This window comes from Mytilus trossulus, chromosome 9, assembly GCF_036588685.1.
Source record: "Mytilus trossulus isolate FHL-02 chromosome 9, PNRI_Mtr1.1.1.hap1, whole genome shotgun sequence".
Lineage (NCBI taxonomy): Eukaryota > Metazoa > Mollusca > Bivalvia > Mytilida > Mytilidae > Mytilus > Mytilus trossulus.
Genome location: NC_086381.1, coordinates 41,194,424 through 41,211,261, shown reverse-complemented (window position 1 = coordinate 41,211,261; position 16,838 = coordinate 41,194,424). Strand labels below are relative to the sequence as shown.

The following is a 16,838-nucleotide window of genomic DNA, read 5'->3' as shown; positions in this document are numbered from 1 at the left end:
CAACACAAAATATCAATCACACATCAAATTTACCACCTAACATAGACTTTCTGGAAGACAGCAATGATTTTCATGATATAATTCTAGAGACAATATCTGAAACAAATACTGGTACTGATATAAATGTAGCTACATGTTCTTCAAATGTCAACAAAACAGCTACATGTATTGCCCCTCCAAGTTGCTCAAAGTCTGATAAATTCAACAAGAGATTTGAACAGATAAATGAAAATGAAAGAGAGCAATTTATGCTTGACAGAGAGAATGACAATACTAAAAGAAAAATGAAAAGTTGTGTAAAGATTTTTACTGATTACATTTTAAGTATCAGAAATGTTCAAGAGGAGATCTTTAATATTGATCCAAAACAGTTAGATGAGTATCTACAAGAATTTTATGTTGGTCTCAGAAAAGAAAATGCCAAAGAAGGCGAATCAAATGAGTATCAACCCAGCACACTTGATGGGTACATGTCCATGATTTGCCGATATCTGAAGCAAAATGGATATAAATATGACATTAAAATAGATGATGAGTTTAAGAAATCCAGAGATTGCCTCAAAGCAAAAAAACAACAACTGAAAGAGATGGGAATGGGCAACCGACCATATGTTTCAGACGCAGTGGAATTATCTGATGAGGAGACCATGATAGAGGCAGGGTCATTAGGCATGGACAACCCTGAAGGTCTGGTCACTCTCCTGTGGTACTTAAATACACGAAATTTTGGACTACGTGGATGCCATGAGCATAGGCAGTTGAAGTGGGGGGATGTTAAATTGGTTGCTACCCCAGAAAAACACCTGGTCTATAATGAGCGACTCACAAAAACAAGGGATGGAACAAACTGCAAAAATACCAGAGCATATGCGCCTAAAGCATGGATAAACCATGACAATCCCGAAAAATGTCATGTATCTGCATACGAGAAGGTATGATATATTCTAAATATTAAGTCGAATAAAAAAAAAGAGTATACAAATATTGTACACATACATATGCACGATGAGTTGAACAATAACATCCTATCCAACAACTATCAGGTGTTAAGATAGAAAAATAACTCAACACACTGGCAGTTCCTAGTAAGGACATTTAATCTGTACGTATGCAATGTTGTATGAAATTTATACAATTGTCTGGTACTCGTGTATCTTGTAAAAGGTTTCGAAAATAAATATATATCAGCTTGACTTGATCAGATGAAAAAAATGTTGTAAATAGGGTACATGTTACTATAAAACTAAGAAAATGTGTCCATATGATAGTTCAGAGACTAGCACTGGCATTTCCCATGTTCGGTGAACCATGAATTTGAGGTTAAACACTACAATTACATTGTGTACATACAATTAAGAAATACCATTCCAAAAATGAACATATTTTGCTTCATTACTGTTACCATGCCAAGCGCTTTATAAACCTGATATTAAATGGACCATTTGTATTACATGATCACATTACTAAGTTCAGTGAACCATACAATTGAGGCCAAAATTAAGTACATGTACCATACATTTTAGAAAGATACTTTATTGTCATTTGCCAAATAAGGATGTCCGCTATAATTTTTTTTATTTATGACAGATACAATGTATACCGTATTTAAAGTCATTGTCATTATTTCATAGTTTTTGAAAGGAAAAAGGTGCCAATGTATAATTAATCTTGTGATTTATGCACACCCCCCCCCCCCCTCCCAATTAAAAACAAAAATTACCAATGGTTTACATCTCAATAACAACCAAAAAGACCCTTAATTTGCAATCCTGTATTTGAATATTATTAATTTATACCAGTCATTTAAAAAAAAAAATATAAAAAGAGTAGCGAACATCCTGAAACGAATAGTTTGTCTAAATTTTCTAGCAATGTATATCTTTTGTAATATGTTACTAATAATTTTGCAGTATAAAAATCACAGACCGCAAGAAATGCAGAATGACACCAGTCCATTTTATCTTGGAATAAACCATTCTAAAAAAGGCAAAGCGGTCACTTGGTACAAGAACATGCCTATGGGTGAAGGAAAGCTTCGCACACTGATGAAATCTGCAGCAACAAAAGCCAACATAACAGACAAAAAACTCACAAATCATTCTGGTCGTAGGACAGCTGTAACACGTCTTATAGAAGAGGGCCTTCCATTAACTGTTGTTCAACAGCATACAGGCCATAAAAACATTCAATCCCTCTTATCATATCAGAAAAACAGTCTTAAGAAACAAAAAGAAATAGCACATGTGTTAGATGGTGGTTCTTCCGAGTCAGTATCAAACAGTAAAGGTCAACCAGAACAAAGATCTGAAAGTCCAGGTGTACCAACTAAATCAGATCAAAACAACAATACAGACACTTCTCAACTTAAAAATTCAGCAATGCTCTTTCCACAGGGAACTATAATAAATGGAGGAAATTTCAATTTCAATTTTGGAAATTCAACTACTTCAAGTACTTGCCAAGATGACAATGCTGGTCCAAAACCCAAGCGCAGACGTGTTCAGGTTATTGAATCAGACAGTGACTGATCTACTGATATATTAATCTATACATTTGTTTCATACATGAAATAATCAAAATTCATAATGTTTTCTAAATGGACTATTTTGTTACAATTCAATTATTGTTATAGTTAATTAAACAGTTTACATATATATTAAACAATGTGTGATATAAGTTATTGGATAAGTTTGACAAATTATTTCTATTTATACAGACTGCAAGGTTTTGGGTTAAACAGATAAAAGTGATATGATTGCTAATGAGGCAATTGAAGTGTCCAAATTATACAAATGAAATGTTTTGGTGTTGTATATCTTTAATTTTGCTTCTTAACTGGTTATTTCATAATTAAAAGTAGCTGTGGATGGAAATAGTAACTATTAATGGTCTTCATTATTAATTTTGTCTACAAATTGTCAATAAATATCAAAAGGACCGAAGAGACATGGTTCTCCAGCTTGAAAAAAAGGGGGGGGGGAGCTTGATCGGGGCGAGGCCTTGATGAAGGACATTTTCACATCTTCCATACATGTATTGTATAATAACCAGTAATCGTACTGACAACAGGGCAGTGTTTGTCACATTTATCTGTTAAATGTGTGGGATTTTAACTTATTGTCTGACCATGCTGCATGCAGTCTATATGATATATCGTCTCGTACACAATAAATTTCATTTTACAGATATAAAAGGGTTGACACTTACTTAAAATACACTTACATTATATATTCAATCGTTCACTTCATTTGATACGCAGAAACACCAAATTACAGCTTGTAAACAGTGAAAATGGTCTTCGCCATACTTGATCACGTCGAATGTTCAAATGGGACACCTTTTTTCAAATGAATGAACATTCTGAGCGACTACATATTTATATCAAATAAGCCTACGCCAAAAAAATAGTACCACAAAAGAAAATGCATTATCATCGTACAAAATACCTTTTTTAACTGAAATTTTAATTAAATGATATTCGAAAATACAAATAACAGCGATAAATAGATTATTTATGTTTTTTTAAACTCGATGCATTTTCTCATTCTCATCTCATCTCAGGGCTCCGCCCTTCGATGAGATGAGAATGAGAAAATGCATCTCGTTTAAAAAAACATAAATAATCTATAATTATTTGAAGCATCAGTGATACAAAAATATTGAAGGTCAGTAAAAATATAAACCAAAGAATTTTTTACTTGTTTTAAATAAAAAATATATTTTTCTCAATTTAAAGATAAAAAATTTGAGACAAATGTTACAATTACATATAAATCATTACTTGTAATTTTTATTTCAATTTGATGTGCTTTATAAACCTCTTTGAAGGAGGTCTACTTCTGTCCAATGCAACCTAATTTAGCCAAAATGTTGAAAGTTTTGAGCTTCTGTTGATGCTCTGCTCTGAGTGTTATGTCCTTGGACATTGACCTTGATTGACTTTTTGTAACACAGTCATTGGTTGATAGCTGCCTTAAATCCTATTGCACAACATCTTATTTAATTTGTTACAGTTTGTGTTCAATACCACCATCATTGCCCAACATTAGCATGGTAATTAGTTTTAATAATTTATTTTAAATGCTTCATTATTTATTTGAAAATATTGACTATGTCATAACATTATTATAGTAAATAATTAAGCCCAATAAATATCACCTCTTTATCCTAATTCTAGAAAATTATACTTTGTTCTAAAATAATTGGTCAAATTTAGAAGATGATTGTGTAAATGATAAAAATTATGAGGTGTGGAAATTACCTTTAGTACAATTAAGTCAGACTATCTGGGATAATAATGAAAAAGTTTACTGTAACAGCATATTTATGATTGGAATCGATCATATAAACTATAAATTTGTGTAATGGCAAAGAGTAAGGAAGGAAGCAGTGTTTGTTTTCTAAAATTCTCTGTTGGTTTAGCATCCGCAACTATTTAACTGAAATAGATTTATGTCCCAATGACGAGTCGGTAAATAGATCAAGTGTTGTCATAAATAATATGACTCGTTGTTCAACTGTTGAGTAAAGATGAAAAAATATTAATCTGTGGGCCGAGTTATCCCGTTTCTTTAGAGTAAGGGGAAATCATTGTTTGTAGGGATATCATGTTTCTTTCTGTGTAAATACCAGCAGAATAACTCTGATGGCAGAGTTGACATGTTTATTTCAGAGCAACCCTTTTCCTTTGATACCAATAATGTAACTGCAATGTAGCAGGAAGCATAAACTATAGACATGTTTGGTTGACAATCAAGCATTGCTGAATCAACTTTGAAAATGGTTTAAAACATATTTCAAACACAGTATTGCCTGCTTTAGTGTAGGGGAGGGTTGATTTTCATTATTTTTTTTTCATTTTTCTGAAGTGTTTAACTGATGATGTGATGTTTTTTCATAAATCCTACATGATAATGATTTAGTTCTCCAACACTGTGAGACATCAGTTTCAGTTTTTTTTTTAAATAATAAAATAGAGAATGGAAATGGGGAATGTTACATGTCAAAGAGCTAAAACAGTTGACGCCTACCAAAGGGTCTTTAAAACAGCAAGAAAATCCTGCATGAAGAGGTTGGTTTGTAGTTTGCCCCTAAATCAAAATGTGTACTTGTTCAGTGAAAATGGACATCACACACATAACTCCAAAACTTTTAAAGGAATCCATACAAACCTATTGAAAGTTTGTTGAATATGGATATATATGTTTTCATGAGAATGACTCTGAGAAAGTAAGTATATACATTGCATAAGTAAAGTATGTAAGTATATAACAGAAATCACAGATACTTAACATTCTAAAATATCTCCAAGAACTATTATTTCACATTGCTACAATAAAGCATCACTTTGGTCGGGTTGTTGTCTCTTTGACACATTCCCCTGTTTCCATTTTCTATTCTATCTAGTTACTGAGATGTTACATGTAGCTAACAGACTGTTACAAGCATCTGATCGATCTAGACTTATTGTTATATCTTACTATCATGAATGTTTTAATCCAAACCATTATGTAAATATGTTTGAGTTTATGTATTGTTATATTTTACGAGCATCTTGGGAAATAAGTCTTTGGCTCCAGACAGCTTCTTCCCTTAAGCTATGGAGGAAGAAAGCCATCATGGTTTGTGACATATTTACAGCATATTAAAAATTGGACATAAAGATCACATCTGATTAATTTAGATTTAATGGCTCCCTCTGTCCACATCAATACATAACGGGATTGTATGTCTATAAAGGTAGGACTGGATGGCTGCTGATATCATCTCATTCTCCCTATATGGACTGTTAATATCTACCACGATCTCTTGTGTACCAGGCTTTTATCTAATATACAAAAGGTACAGATTTTATGTCTTTTGCCTTTTATCATCTCACGGTCCAAAGAAGAATTACATGATAGACTCAAATCAGACTATATCTTCTTGGCCACATGTCAAATGGATGTCAACAGTATTAAATAGACAAACAACTTTCAGATGAATATAGTATACAGTCTTGAACAGAATATTTAAACATTGATTTACAAATGTGCATTCTATTTTAAAGGTAGAAATTTTGAAAAAAAAATAACAATTATCATTTAGTTGTTTAACATTTTTGCAGAAAAAAATATATTCATTTAAGATGATTTTTTTTAACACTCCCATTTTCTTCAAAGTGCATTGTATTTGATGTCCTGAATTATGTATGTTATAAATATTACCCCCCTTTTGTCACAGCCTTGGAAAGTAACATGTAACTTGACGCCTACTCTTTAATGAGGTTGTGTAAACTCATTCTGTTGTTTATAATTTGAATAATTGAAGATTTAATTTAACTCATCATGAGTTACATAAACTAAGCTTGCATGATCTTGTATGATTCATATTTTAATGTTGGCTGGGAAAACATTGTCTAAAACTCACGCAGGCATACCGATTACTGTTTCTTCCTATTAAATAAGTATATATGTGAATTTACGTGTAAAGGCAAACTTGCATCCAATAAGCAATCATTATCTAACAGTTACCCTTCATTAACTACATTATTGACCTGGAAATTAGAAAATTTAATGAAAAATCCGACAGCATCCAATTTCTACATAGCAATCACTTGCACTGTATGATACTGGTACCTAAACGATTATTGGTGTACATGATACCAGTACTACGATCCTTATTGGTATATTAACAATGTTATGTTTCAGATAATGTCTGTTTTTGGCAACAAGTAATTACAAACATTCCAGTGATTTAGATATTGGTCATTCAGATGTTTAAATTAACAGGTTCCTAATGGGGAATAGGAATCAATTGCATATTTCACTGACGTTCTGTGAAGGGTTGATGTTAGGCTATTGCTGCAACTCATGCATTATTCAGTTTGGTCATTAGTCTTAGAACAGAACACATATTTACAAAATAATAGAGAGTGTACTTTGAGTTGATTGTATGATCATTTACATTAAGTCATAGAACTTGAAGGTCGGTAGAAATTTTACCGATTCCAGCATTAGCAGTGATTTTATCATGCAATATACTGAGATCATTAGCCATGACAATTGATGACTGAATGAAATATTGTAAAATGCTTCTTCAATCATCATATTTGTTATAGAAAATTTAAGTCAAAGTTCCAAGTTCAGAAAACTATCAATATGATTTTTAATTTGAAATTTGACAGTTAAATTTCAAATCATTTTAAGGAATTAACGTTTTAACCAAATTGCACTAGCATACAAATATGGAGGTTTAAAATAGTTGAACAGGATGAATATTCAACATAATCTAGATGGCAAAAATGATTATGGTTAAAGTTGTCCAGCATAGGATGAGAAAATTGCTTGAACTTCCTAAATAAAACCCAAATAAACTAAAGCTAAAAGATAAAAAAGTGCAGAAATTATAGAATTTCTGTTTGTTAGACCTTGACTACAGATTAGACTCCACATTTAATTCGGTAATCATGTCATGAGAAGAAGTAATTATCTTCATACAGACTGCTTCTATTTTAAAATATTAAAAAAAAATAGCAATTGAGTTGAGAAACCTTAGAAACTGTCGCCAGCTCATCCTACATTTTCTTTATCCGGCTTCGTTCTGTTGTATTTAGTAATAATGAATATTATTTATCTGTCTCTAACATAATATACTAGTTCTTTGACATTTTGAAATTTAAAAGAAAGAAAAAATTGTCTCGACTAAGAAGAATAATGACAATGGTGTTTTTAGCAGGGAACTCGGATAATTGAAAAATATGATTGTCTCTGGAGTGATAGAACAGTTTATATTATAAGATAGATAGGAATATCTAAGATGCGTGTACAGTATCAATCCTTTGGCTAATGTCACTTTACGCAAACACCAATATTCTCAGGTTAAAGCACAGTGGTCACTCGTAAGTGAATATATTGGAATTATTTCCCTTTAAAATGACTTTTAAGTTTCTCCTCTATATATTAATAAGAAATGTTCTAATAACTAAGGAAGATGGTTTTAATGAAGACTGTTTGAATATGTTGTATAGTCTGGTATATAAATGAAGATATTGGAGTTATTTCCCTTTAATATGACCTTTTACTGTGTAGTTTCTCCTCTAAATATTAATAAGAAATGTTCTAATAACTAAGTAAGATGGTTTTTATGAAGACTGTTTGAATATGTTGTATAGTCTGGTATATAAATGAAGAAATTGGAGTTATTTCCCTTCGATATGACCTTTTACTGTGTAGTTTCTCTTTTAAATATTATTAAGAAATGTACTAATAACTTAGTAAGATGGTTTTAATGAAGACTGTTTGAATATGTTGTATAGTCTGGTATGTAAATGAAGACAATATTATTCGTGTGTTGAGATGCACGGATTATCTGGGATCAGTCGGGATAGGAAACAGTATATCCTGAACCAACGTCGTGATTGACATATGTTAATATACATTGATTTATCTACTTCGTTCAAATTAAGAGAAAGATAATCAAAGAAATCATTGAAGAAAACTGTAACATATCAAGAATTAAGATTCTCCGGAGACTTAGGACACCATTGCTCTCAGTTAGATTTATAGGAGTCTTTTGTACTGTGCTTTATTACTTATGAAACATAAACTAATTCTATTATAATGCTTTCTATAGATTAGGATTAAGAAAAACAGCAACTATTTTCCGCCAAAAATGTATCTTTATTATAAACCTGGGAATTTCCATTTACTCTGCTTAGTGAACCTAATGGAAAATCATGAGACAGATATATATCTATTAACACTTCAAAGAAGGACTTATATTATTTGTTTTATGGCACATTTTTCTCCATTTTATGCATTTATATTACTCATTTATGTAACAAGTTAATTCATATGTATGTTACATGCACTTTTTGGCTTATGAATAATTCCAATCAAGTGTAAATTAGTAAAAGCAAGGAAATTGTGTTCATTCAATTTAATAAAAAACATTTGTTAATTTAACAGAAAACTTTAAGTCTCAATTGCAGATTAGATAGCAGTGAAAAGCTGAAGAGACTTTACTTCTTATTCATACATGTCTCAAAGTAACTAACCGTTTGTTATAAATTTCCATGGTTATAAAAAGATAAACCAGATCTTTTTATTACACCATGGTTCAGGTTGTCAAGTTGACCATGGCCAAAAAGGTAGAAAACCATGGTTGTTAAACTCATCATGCTCACAAAGGCAGTTAACCATGGTTGTCACACTCACCATGCTAAAAAAGGCAGTAAACCATGGTTGTCAAATTGACCATGGTCAACCATGGTCACAAATGTAGGAAACCATAGTTGACCATGGTTTTCAGCACAACCAACCATGGTTTGACCATGGATATTCATGGTTAGTGTTGGTAACCATGGTCCACCATGGTTGTATTTTGACAGGGGTTATGTTCTAGAACATGAAATCGAAGAACAAACTTTTCTAGAACCTGAAATCAAGAACAAATTGTTCTAGAACCTGAAATCAAAAACAAATTGTGTTCTAAATCCTGAAATCAAGAAAAAATTGTTCTAGAACCTGAAATCAAGAACAAATTGTTCTAGAACCTGAAATCAAGAACAAATTGTGTTCTAGAACCTGAAATTAAGAACAAATTGTGTTCTAGAACTAATGTTCATGAACTTTCTTAGTGATTCAAGAACAGTTCTTGATGGTCTAGAAAAGTTCTTCAAATTTCAAGAACTAGAAATCTGTTCTAGAACATTTTTTACAGTGGAGAGCTTTTGTATGTGTACCAATGAGAATCAATATTTTTAGAATTTTAATTTCTCCCTTAGAATCGTGACCATTTAAATGTTCATACTACAGTCAAAACACAATCAGATGCTAAACTATAATATTCATCTCAAATATGTTATATCTATTGATTTCTAGGCACTGTTTTGGGTCACTATGATAGATCTTTATAAAGATTACTGGCTGATATCAGACATGATACACTGCCCTTATGATAAATCAAAAGAGGTTGCAAAGTACAAAATGGACACATGAGATCTTTATCAACACTTTATAAACATCTTGTTGTGATAAAAGTGCAACATAAAATAGATAGTTTTACAGGATTTCTATGTGTTTATTATGATTTGACATGCCTTGGTGTCTCTAGCACCTGACCATCTGTTCATCACACCTGGAAGTACAACAGCATTATGGGTAATTGATTTTACCATTACATTGGAATGATCAGTAATGATTGCCACCATGACTTGATCTACCTCAGGCTTTGACCTCTGTGAATACCTTTACAATGTTGGTATAATTAGAGGGTGTTTTTTTAGGAAATAAAAATAAATAATGACTTACTATGCTCCTCTTGAAGTAAATGATTTATTTTTTCTACTTAAGAAAAAAATCTTACATAATACTTAGTAACATAATCAGACAGTTTGAATTTGTGCATGTACTGGCTCTTTAAACTCTTGGCATTGATATATTTTATCTGATGAGAATCATATATCCCAGGCTACTGTACTAACTGTCATTAACCAGACATTTTGTAACCCAGTGAAGTATTTAGAAAGCTTATAAATTTATTTATGATAAGACATTGATGTTGATTTAAACATGCTTAAATTAAAAAATGATAAACGAAACATTTTAACAGTAAATGATTTGGTCAAGAGATTTTTGGAACTGAAAAAATGTCAGTTAGAATGTCTAATGAATGAAATGACACTTGGTGAATTATTCTGACTAAAAAACTGTTCAAAAATAAAAAGATAGGTACCATTTTTGTTTCTCAAATCAATGATAAGGCCAAAATATTATACACTTGTATGATTTTTTCCTTTTGACAGAAAAGGATAGGGTAGGCTAGCTATGTGGATATGGTACATATTTTTTCATGGATCATACGTAATGCAAGGAAATTTCTTTTAAAGTCCTTTTACAAAAAGACTAAACTTAAACTGTGGTTGACTAAAATTGTGATACAGGCTTAAGACCTAAATTATTAATCTGTGGATCTATAAAATAAGAAAATCTAAAGTTATGTTTGAATTTTAGCTGATTGTAGTGTCTATTGAAGAAATATCCTTGTAGCAATAGTATTGGACAGAGAATCAATAGAATACACTGTTTATATAATGATGATAGAGTTTTAGAAGTCATGCAATTGACTTATGATACAATTAAATCAGCTAAAGTATCATCAAGGAAAAATCTACATTTGAGCATTACATAATATTGAGGGTTCTAAAGCTGTCAAGATTTTGATAGCAATGAAAACAAACTGCCATTTATTTCAGATCTCAGTAAATTAAGTGACTCTATACTCGAAGTAAAAACGTTTAAGTGACGGTTACTTGAAACGAACTGGAACTGACGGAAAAAAAAGAACATTTGTTTTGTTTGTATTCACATCAAAGAACCAGCAACCTAAGAGAAAAAATAGGATCCAAAAATGAACATGTGCATATCACTGTATGACCTTTAACAATGTACAAGTATCTTGCACTATAAAGTTTGAAAGCTGACTGCAATGATCCTGAGAAATTTCATGTTTGTATCAAATGTTATTTTTACCACCAAATCCATGAAACACTGGATTGAGAACAATAACTTTGCTTCAAGCTAAGTATATTGCAGATATAATGTCTCCCTTTCAAACATAAATGTAATTCTCCAAACTAATTTTGGGACTTTAATTTTAACCAATAAAATCATCTGTAACTTAACATAGCCTTAGGATATCATCTTGACAAAGTTGGAGAGCAAACAAAGAAAATCAAATCTGAAATTCCAAAAAAAATGTTAAATGACAATTTTAGAATGACAAGCTGATATGCTGTCTATTTTATGTTGCTTTAAATGACTGTATCATATGGTAGCGGTTTATGACATGTTTTGAGTGTGTTGATTGATGAAAAAATAAATGTTTAGTATCCTCATTTGCATTTTGTATTTTTTTTCTTTGTTTAAAAAAGAAATGGAATGAAGCATGAAAGTATTATTCCCTCTGGGACTTACACAACTGTGTTACTTGTTTTCAAATTTGCTAACTTTTCCATAATCACATTGTTCTTCATAACGTTTTCTGACCTTTCTGGTTGTATCACCGAATCCAAGATCTGATAAAGTAATTTTTTCCTGATTGATAAATTAACACTGATCGACTTCTACGAGAGTTCAGTAATTTATCATGTAGCTAAATGAAGAAATATCCAGAGTTGTACTACTGAACCAGATTTAATATTAATTCTACATCGGTTATTTTTTACGGCGAGGATTTGATATCATGTGAAAGCATATTGTTCCTTGCTCAATTATATAAAATTAAGATTTAGCAAGGATGGGGTCGTGATAATTATGCAATTTGAAGAAGTATAAGAAATAAGAATCTGAGTAACGTCCATGATAACAGTAGGAAAGCATTTTCATTTCTATGTATGTTATATAAAAGTAACATTAAGATGAAGGGCGCCATAAACACAGTTATTAGAAAGTGTTGTGCAATAAAACAAGGGACCATTCTTTTATTATATTAAATGTAGAATTAAGTCGCAGACATAGAAACTGAGCACTAGACAGAGACACGACTATCCTGGTATGTTCCTGCTATAGGGCTAGATTCTTCCCGTCTTATTACATAACCAAATCTTAATGGTCGGGGTTAGGGGGTAATTATAAATACATTTGATATCAAATATAGCAGTTGGAATAAGTACTGTTAAGTCATAGGAGGTTCTCAGTTCTAATCAAACATGACATCAGTAATAATATTTACATGTAAAAAACTTTCATGCACAAGATCTGGCCTCTGCAGTGACAATTAACGTATTACATAGTCATTCACATCCTACTGATTGACATCACATAAACTTTCATGTTATATAAAGATGTTACCCATAACATAGTAATCTGCTCCCGCCCACCCCTTTTAACTGTAAAATTGTATTTTATCCAAGAGTTATTTAAGTCTGATTATTACAAACATCTTTATCAACAACATCAGAAAACCATTCCAGTTGAATGTTTACCTTTGAAGCAAAATTATCATAGTTAATTCGAAATAATATTATTTTTTTTGGGTAAAAACATGCTACATTTTATGAAATCAACAAGATATTTTAATAAATGAAAGAAATAAACTGCATTATGTGTTGAAAATTAAAAGTGCATTTTATTGTACGAGACTTAAAAGCCATGTTTCTTTAGTTTTCTACAAAGCTTAAAACTGGTATGGAATTGCACTTAATGAAACATTTTGCAGCAGGTGACCTTACAAAAAGAAAAAAAATGTGTCATGTGTTTTAAATGATACTTGTCTGGACAATTAATAGATATTTCTTTTTTTGGTTCCACAATATAAATTGATTTGTACGGAATGCATGTCTAGAAATTTGTTTATTAATTGATAGGATATAGCTATACATGATCCACTTGAGATCCTCCGTGGGTTTTGTCGTGTTTTGTCTGAGAATGGTACCAGTTTGACTAGTGATTACCCTGATAATTCTTTTTTGAATATGAAATATTAATTGTCTGAATATTATCAATTTCCCCTTGAGACAAATTGTAAGATATGTTTTTGAGACATGATGTTAACAGTTTGTTCAACTTAAAAAAGTGAACTGGATTTTTTTTAATATGTAAAATCATTGCAGGCAAACAAAAAATCTCAAAGCAAATGAATGTGAAGCTCTTTTTTAGCTGCTCTTCATCAGAAAGTCAAAATCATTCACTGAGTTGTCAAATATCTATGTAGTCAACATTTTTTGCACTTGTTAGGTATTCAGAAACATCATGCTGAGGGTGTCAACATATATTTATTCCACCTAACAGATGGGATTTGGATGAAAAAATCTTAAAATAAAATGCGGAATGAATCGCTTGTAATTTCTAAAAAGAAACCCAACAGAACAGATTCAAGCCCATGACTGACGAGGATTAAACAAGATATCATAAACAAACCTTGTTATATTTCCATCAGAATCCTATTAGTGTTTTACCCAAATGTTTGTTGTCTTGTTAGAGGGCAACAAATCATTATTCACAGTCACATGACTGTAACAGAGATAACTACAGCTGATGCTGGGAAAGTTTGTCATTTTGGAGGTGATATGATTGTTTTACCATACTAATGTCTGCTCAGTTTACAGCCTGGTCTGTGTAGTTAATGATAGAAATCAGACAAGATATGATAAACTGATGACTAACACATCTAATGAGACAGGTATACAGTTTAACTACTGGAGCCTTGTACCTGATCCCTAAGTTTTCTAATGAGGCAGGTATACAGTTTAACTACTGGAGCCTTGTACCTGATCCCTAAGTTTTCTAATGAGGCAGGTATACAGTTTTACTACTTGAGCCTTGTAGCTGATCCCTTAAACTTTTAATGAGACAGGTATACAGTTTAACTTAACTGGAGCTCTGGAGTTGCGGATCCAGAAATGTTCATAAGGGGGCCCACTGATTGAAATAAGAAGTGGCCAACTTCAGTCATTCCCTAAATAATCAATTACATTTTTCTCACAAAAGGTAACAATTTTCAGGAAGTCTATAAACTACTTTGAGAAATAAGATACTCCTTTCAAAATTTATCCAGACATAATTAAATTCACAATTTTTACATATTTATTTTATTCATCAGAAATGAGTTAGTTGATTGGTGATAATTCATTCAAAGATTTGAGAATTTACAATTAAAAAAATGGTGTCACGTCATATTTTTAATGGATCCATAATATTTAAAAAGTTTGATTTTAAAATAATATAGTATCACAGAAGTAGTGAAATCTATGAACACATTTCTAATTCTTTGTGTTGGTATTAATGTCTAGAAACTTCAATTCATCTCTAATTACATTCTAATTTTCAATGTTTTTTGGGAAATGATGTCTTGTATTGTCGTATGAGAGAAATAAATGTCAATTTTGTTTTAGATTTGGTAGCTTCTTCCTTGACAGTTTAATGCAAGATATTATCAAACATTTTCTCCAAGTGTTTTGTAAGACGGAGAAATTTCGGAAAAGTTGATAATTTTTTTGTGGTAATTGCAATTAACAAATGTGTTTTTAGTACTGAACAGACGCACTATTTTTCGTAGGGAATGATTGGTTTTTATTGTGGTGTTAGCTCACACTTTCAAAAGTGCTTTTGGAATAAAGGAAAGATTTCTTTTGAAGAGAAGATAGATTGCTAAATAATAGCTAGTTGTGATGTCTGTGCTGTATAAGGGAAACTATTGTATTATTACATATTAAAGTATAAAAAAGAAGATGTGGTATGATTGCCAATGAGACAACTGTCCAGAAGAGACCAAAATGACACAGAAAATAACAACTATAGATCACTGCTATGCCTTCTACAATGAGCAAAGACAAAACCGCATAGTCAACTATAAAAGGTCCCAATATGACAATGTAAAAGTATGGAATAGGAGGAGAATTGTTTTATTGATAATAAGCTTATGTGTAGGATCTCAAAAGTTTGAAAATGAATTAATAAGATAAAGATATGATTGAAATCATTATTTATCTCTGAAGATTATGCCACAATTGTTTGCTGATTATAAACTCTCAGTAATATCCCAGATTACGAAAAAAATTCTACAAGTTTTGAATATCTAAAATCGATTTTTACATATATCCCTATTGGTAAATCAATTTTCCCCAAATTAATTAAGTTAAGAGGGGGGTGGGGGGTCAGTGAAAAAGCTATGTGAAAATCATAAGATCCCTCCCTATTTTAAAGTTAACATGTCAAAGGTATATTTCAAAGTTACTATATTAAAGTAGAATAAAATTCTATTTCTACTAAGAAGCACTTTTTTTAAGATGTACCTTCAGAAGATAAGCCCAAACTCAAACATTTCAAAGCCAAAAATGTATGTGTACTGAAATACCATACGTTAGGAGCAACGGGACCTAAAAAAATTAAGCAGCTATAAATGCACCAAATATAGAACAGAACTTAAACCCTATTACGAGACAATGTGAAGAAATAAATATATCTAAATGTCAATCGTCTGTGTAACTGATATATACAATCAATGTGATCTTGTATTGTGATCAGTCTTCAGAGAGATTCTGTAACATTTATAGGGCAGAATAACTGCAGATCTGTCATATCACTGACTTATTTATAGATCTTATAGCATACATGTACATTCAAATTGACTTGACTTCTTTGGTAACAGATTTATTGTGGATAATGTGTTGTTGTACATTAGGTCAATTTTTAATGTATTTTGAGAAATGCAATTAAGATTTACAGTCCACTGGAAAGGAAACTGAAATGTGACACTGAAAATCCCTCTATCTAGTGAGTTTTAGGTAATAGTCTCCATTTAGAATGCCCTCTTTCCCAAGTCTACATTGAAGTCATATGTCCATACAGAATGTCCCAGCTCGGTTATGGTCAAATGATGTCCATACATAAATTCCCTGTCTGTAGTTGTAAGTTATGTCCCCATATGTTCTCAAAGTTGTCCTGTCTAGGTTGAAGGTATGTCTCCTTTCATACATTGTAATAGTCAAATAAATCTTCTTTTAGTCACTCTGTATATCAATTTAGTTCATAAGTTTAATTTTTATATAAATTCCATACATAAATTCCATTAGACCGTTGGTTTTCCCGTTTGAATGGTTTTACACTAGTAATTTTGGGCTTTGTTGTTCGGTGTGAGCCAAGGCTCCGTGTTGAAGGCCGTACTTTAACCTATAATGGTTTACTTTTTTTAAAATTGTTATTTGGATGGAGAGTTGTCTCATTCACTCACACCACATCTTCCTATATCTATCTGTTCCTCTGTCTTTGTTAAATCTAAACTTTTGTTAAATCTAAACTTTTGTTAAATCTAAACTTTGATACATTATCTGTGTGTCTAGGTTTTAATCTTGCCTA

General features: G+C 31.4%; 3 protein-coding genes across 5 annotated transcripts in view; 2 read left to right on the top strand and 1 right to left on the bottom strand.

Annotated features, from left to right (window-relative positions):
- LOC134682928 (cysteine--tRNA ligase, cytoplasmic-like) overlaps positions 1 to 16,838 on the top strand; it is a 196,763-nt gene that overhangs the window by 45,135 nt on the left and 134,790 nt on the right. The gene's annotated exons all lie outside the window — the stretch shown is intronic.
- Positions 1 to 16,838, bottom strand: part of LOC134682926 (uncharacterized) — a 91,005-nt gene that overhangs the window by 38,932 nt on the left and 35,235 nt on the right. The window lies entirely within an intron of this gene.
- On the top strand, positions 453 to 2,574 carry LOC134683901 (uncharacterized protein KIAA1958-like). Its single transcript, XM_063543207.1, has 2 exons — positions 453 to 932; positions 1,911 to 2,574. The coding sequence occupies exons 1-2, from the start codon at positions 471 to 473 to the stop codon at positions 2,526 to 2,528; spliced, it is 1,080 nt and encodes a 359-aa protein (XP_063399277.1). The 5' UTR covers positions 453 to 470; the 3' UTR covers positions 2,529 to 2,574.

Coding starts and splice junctions, on each gene's coding strand:
- LOC134683901 (XM_063543207.1), top strand. CDS start 471: ATGTCCATGATTTGCCGATATCTGAAGCAAAATGGATATAAATATGAC. Junction 933..1,910: donor ATGTATCTGCATACGAGAAG/GTATGATATATT, acceptor ATAATTTTGCAG/TATAAAAATCACAGACCGCA.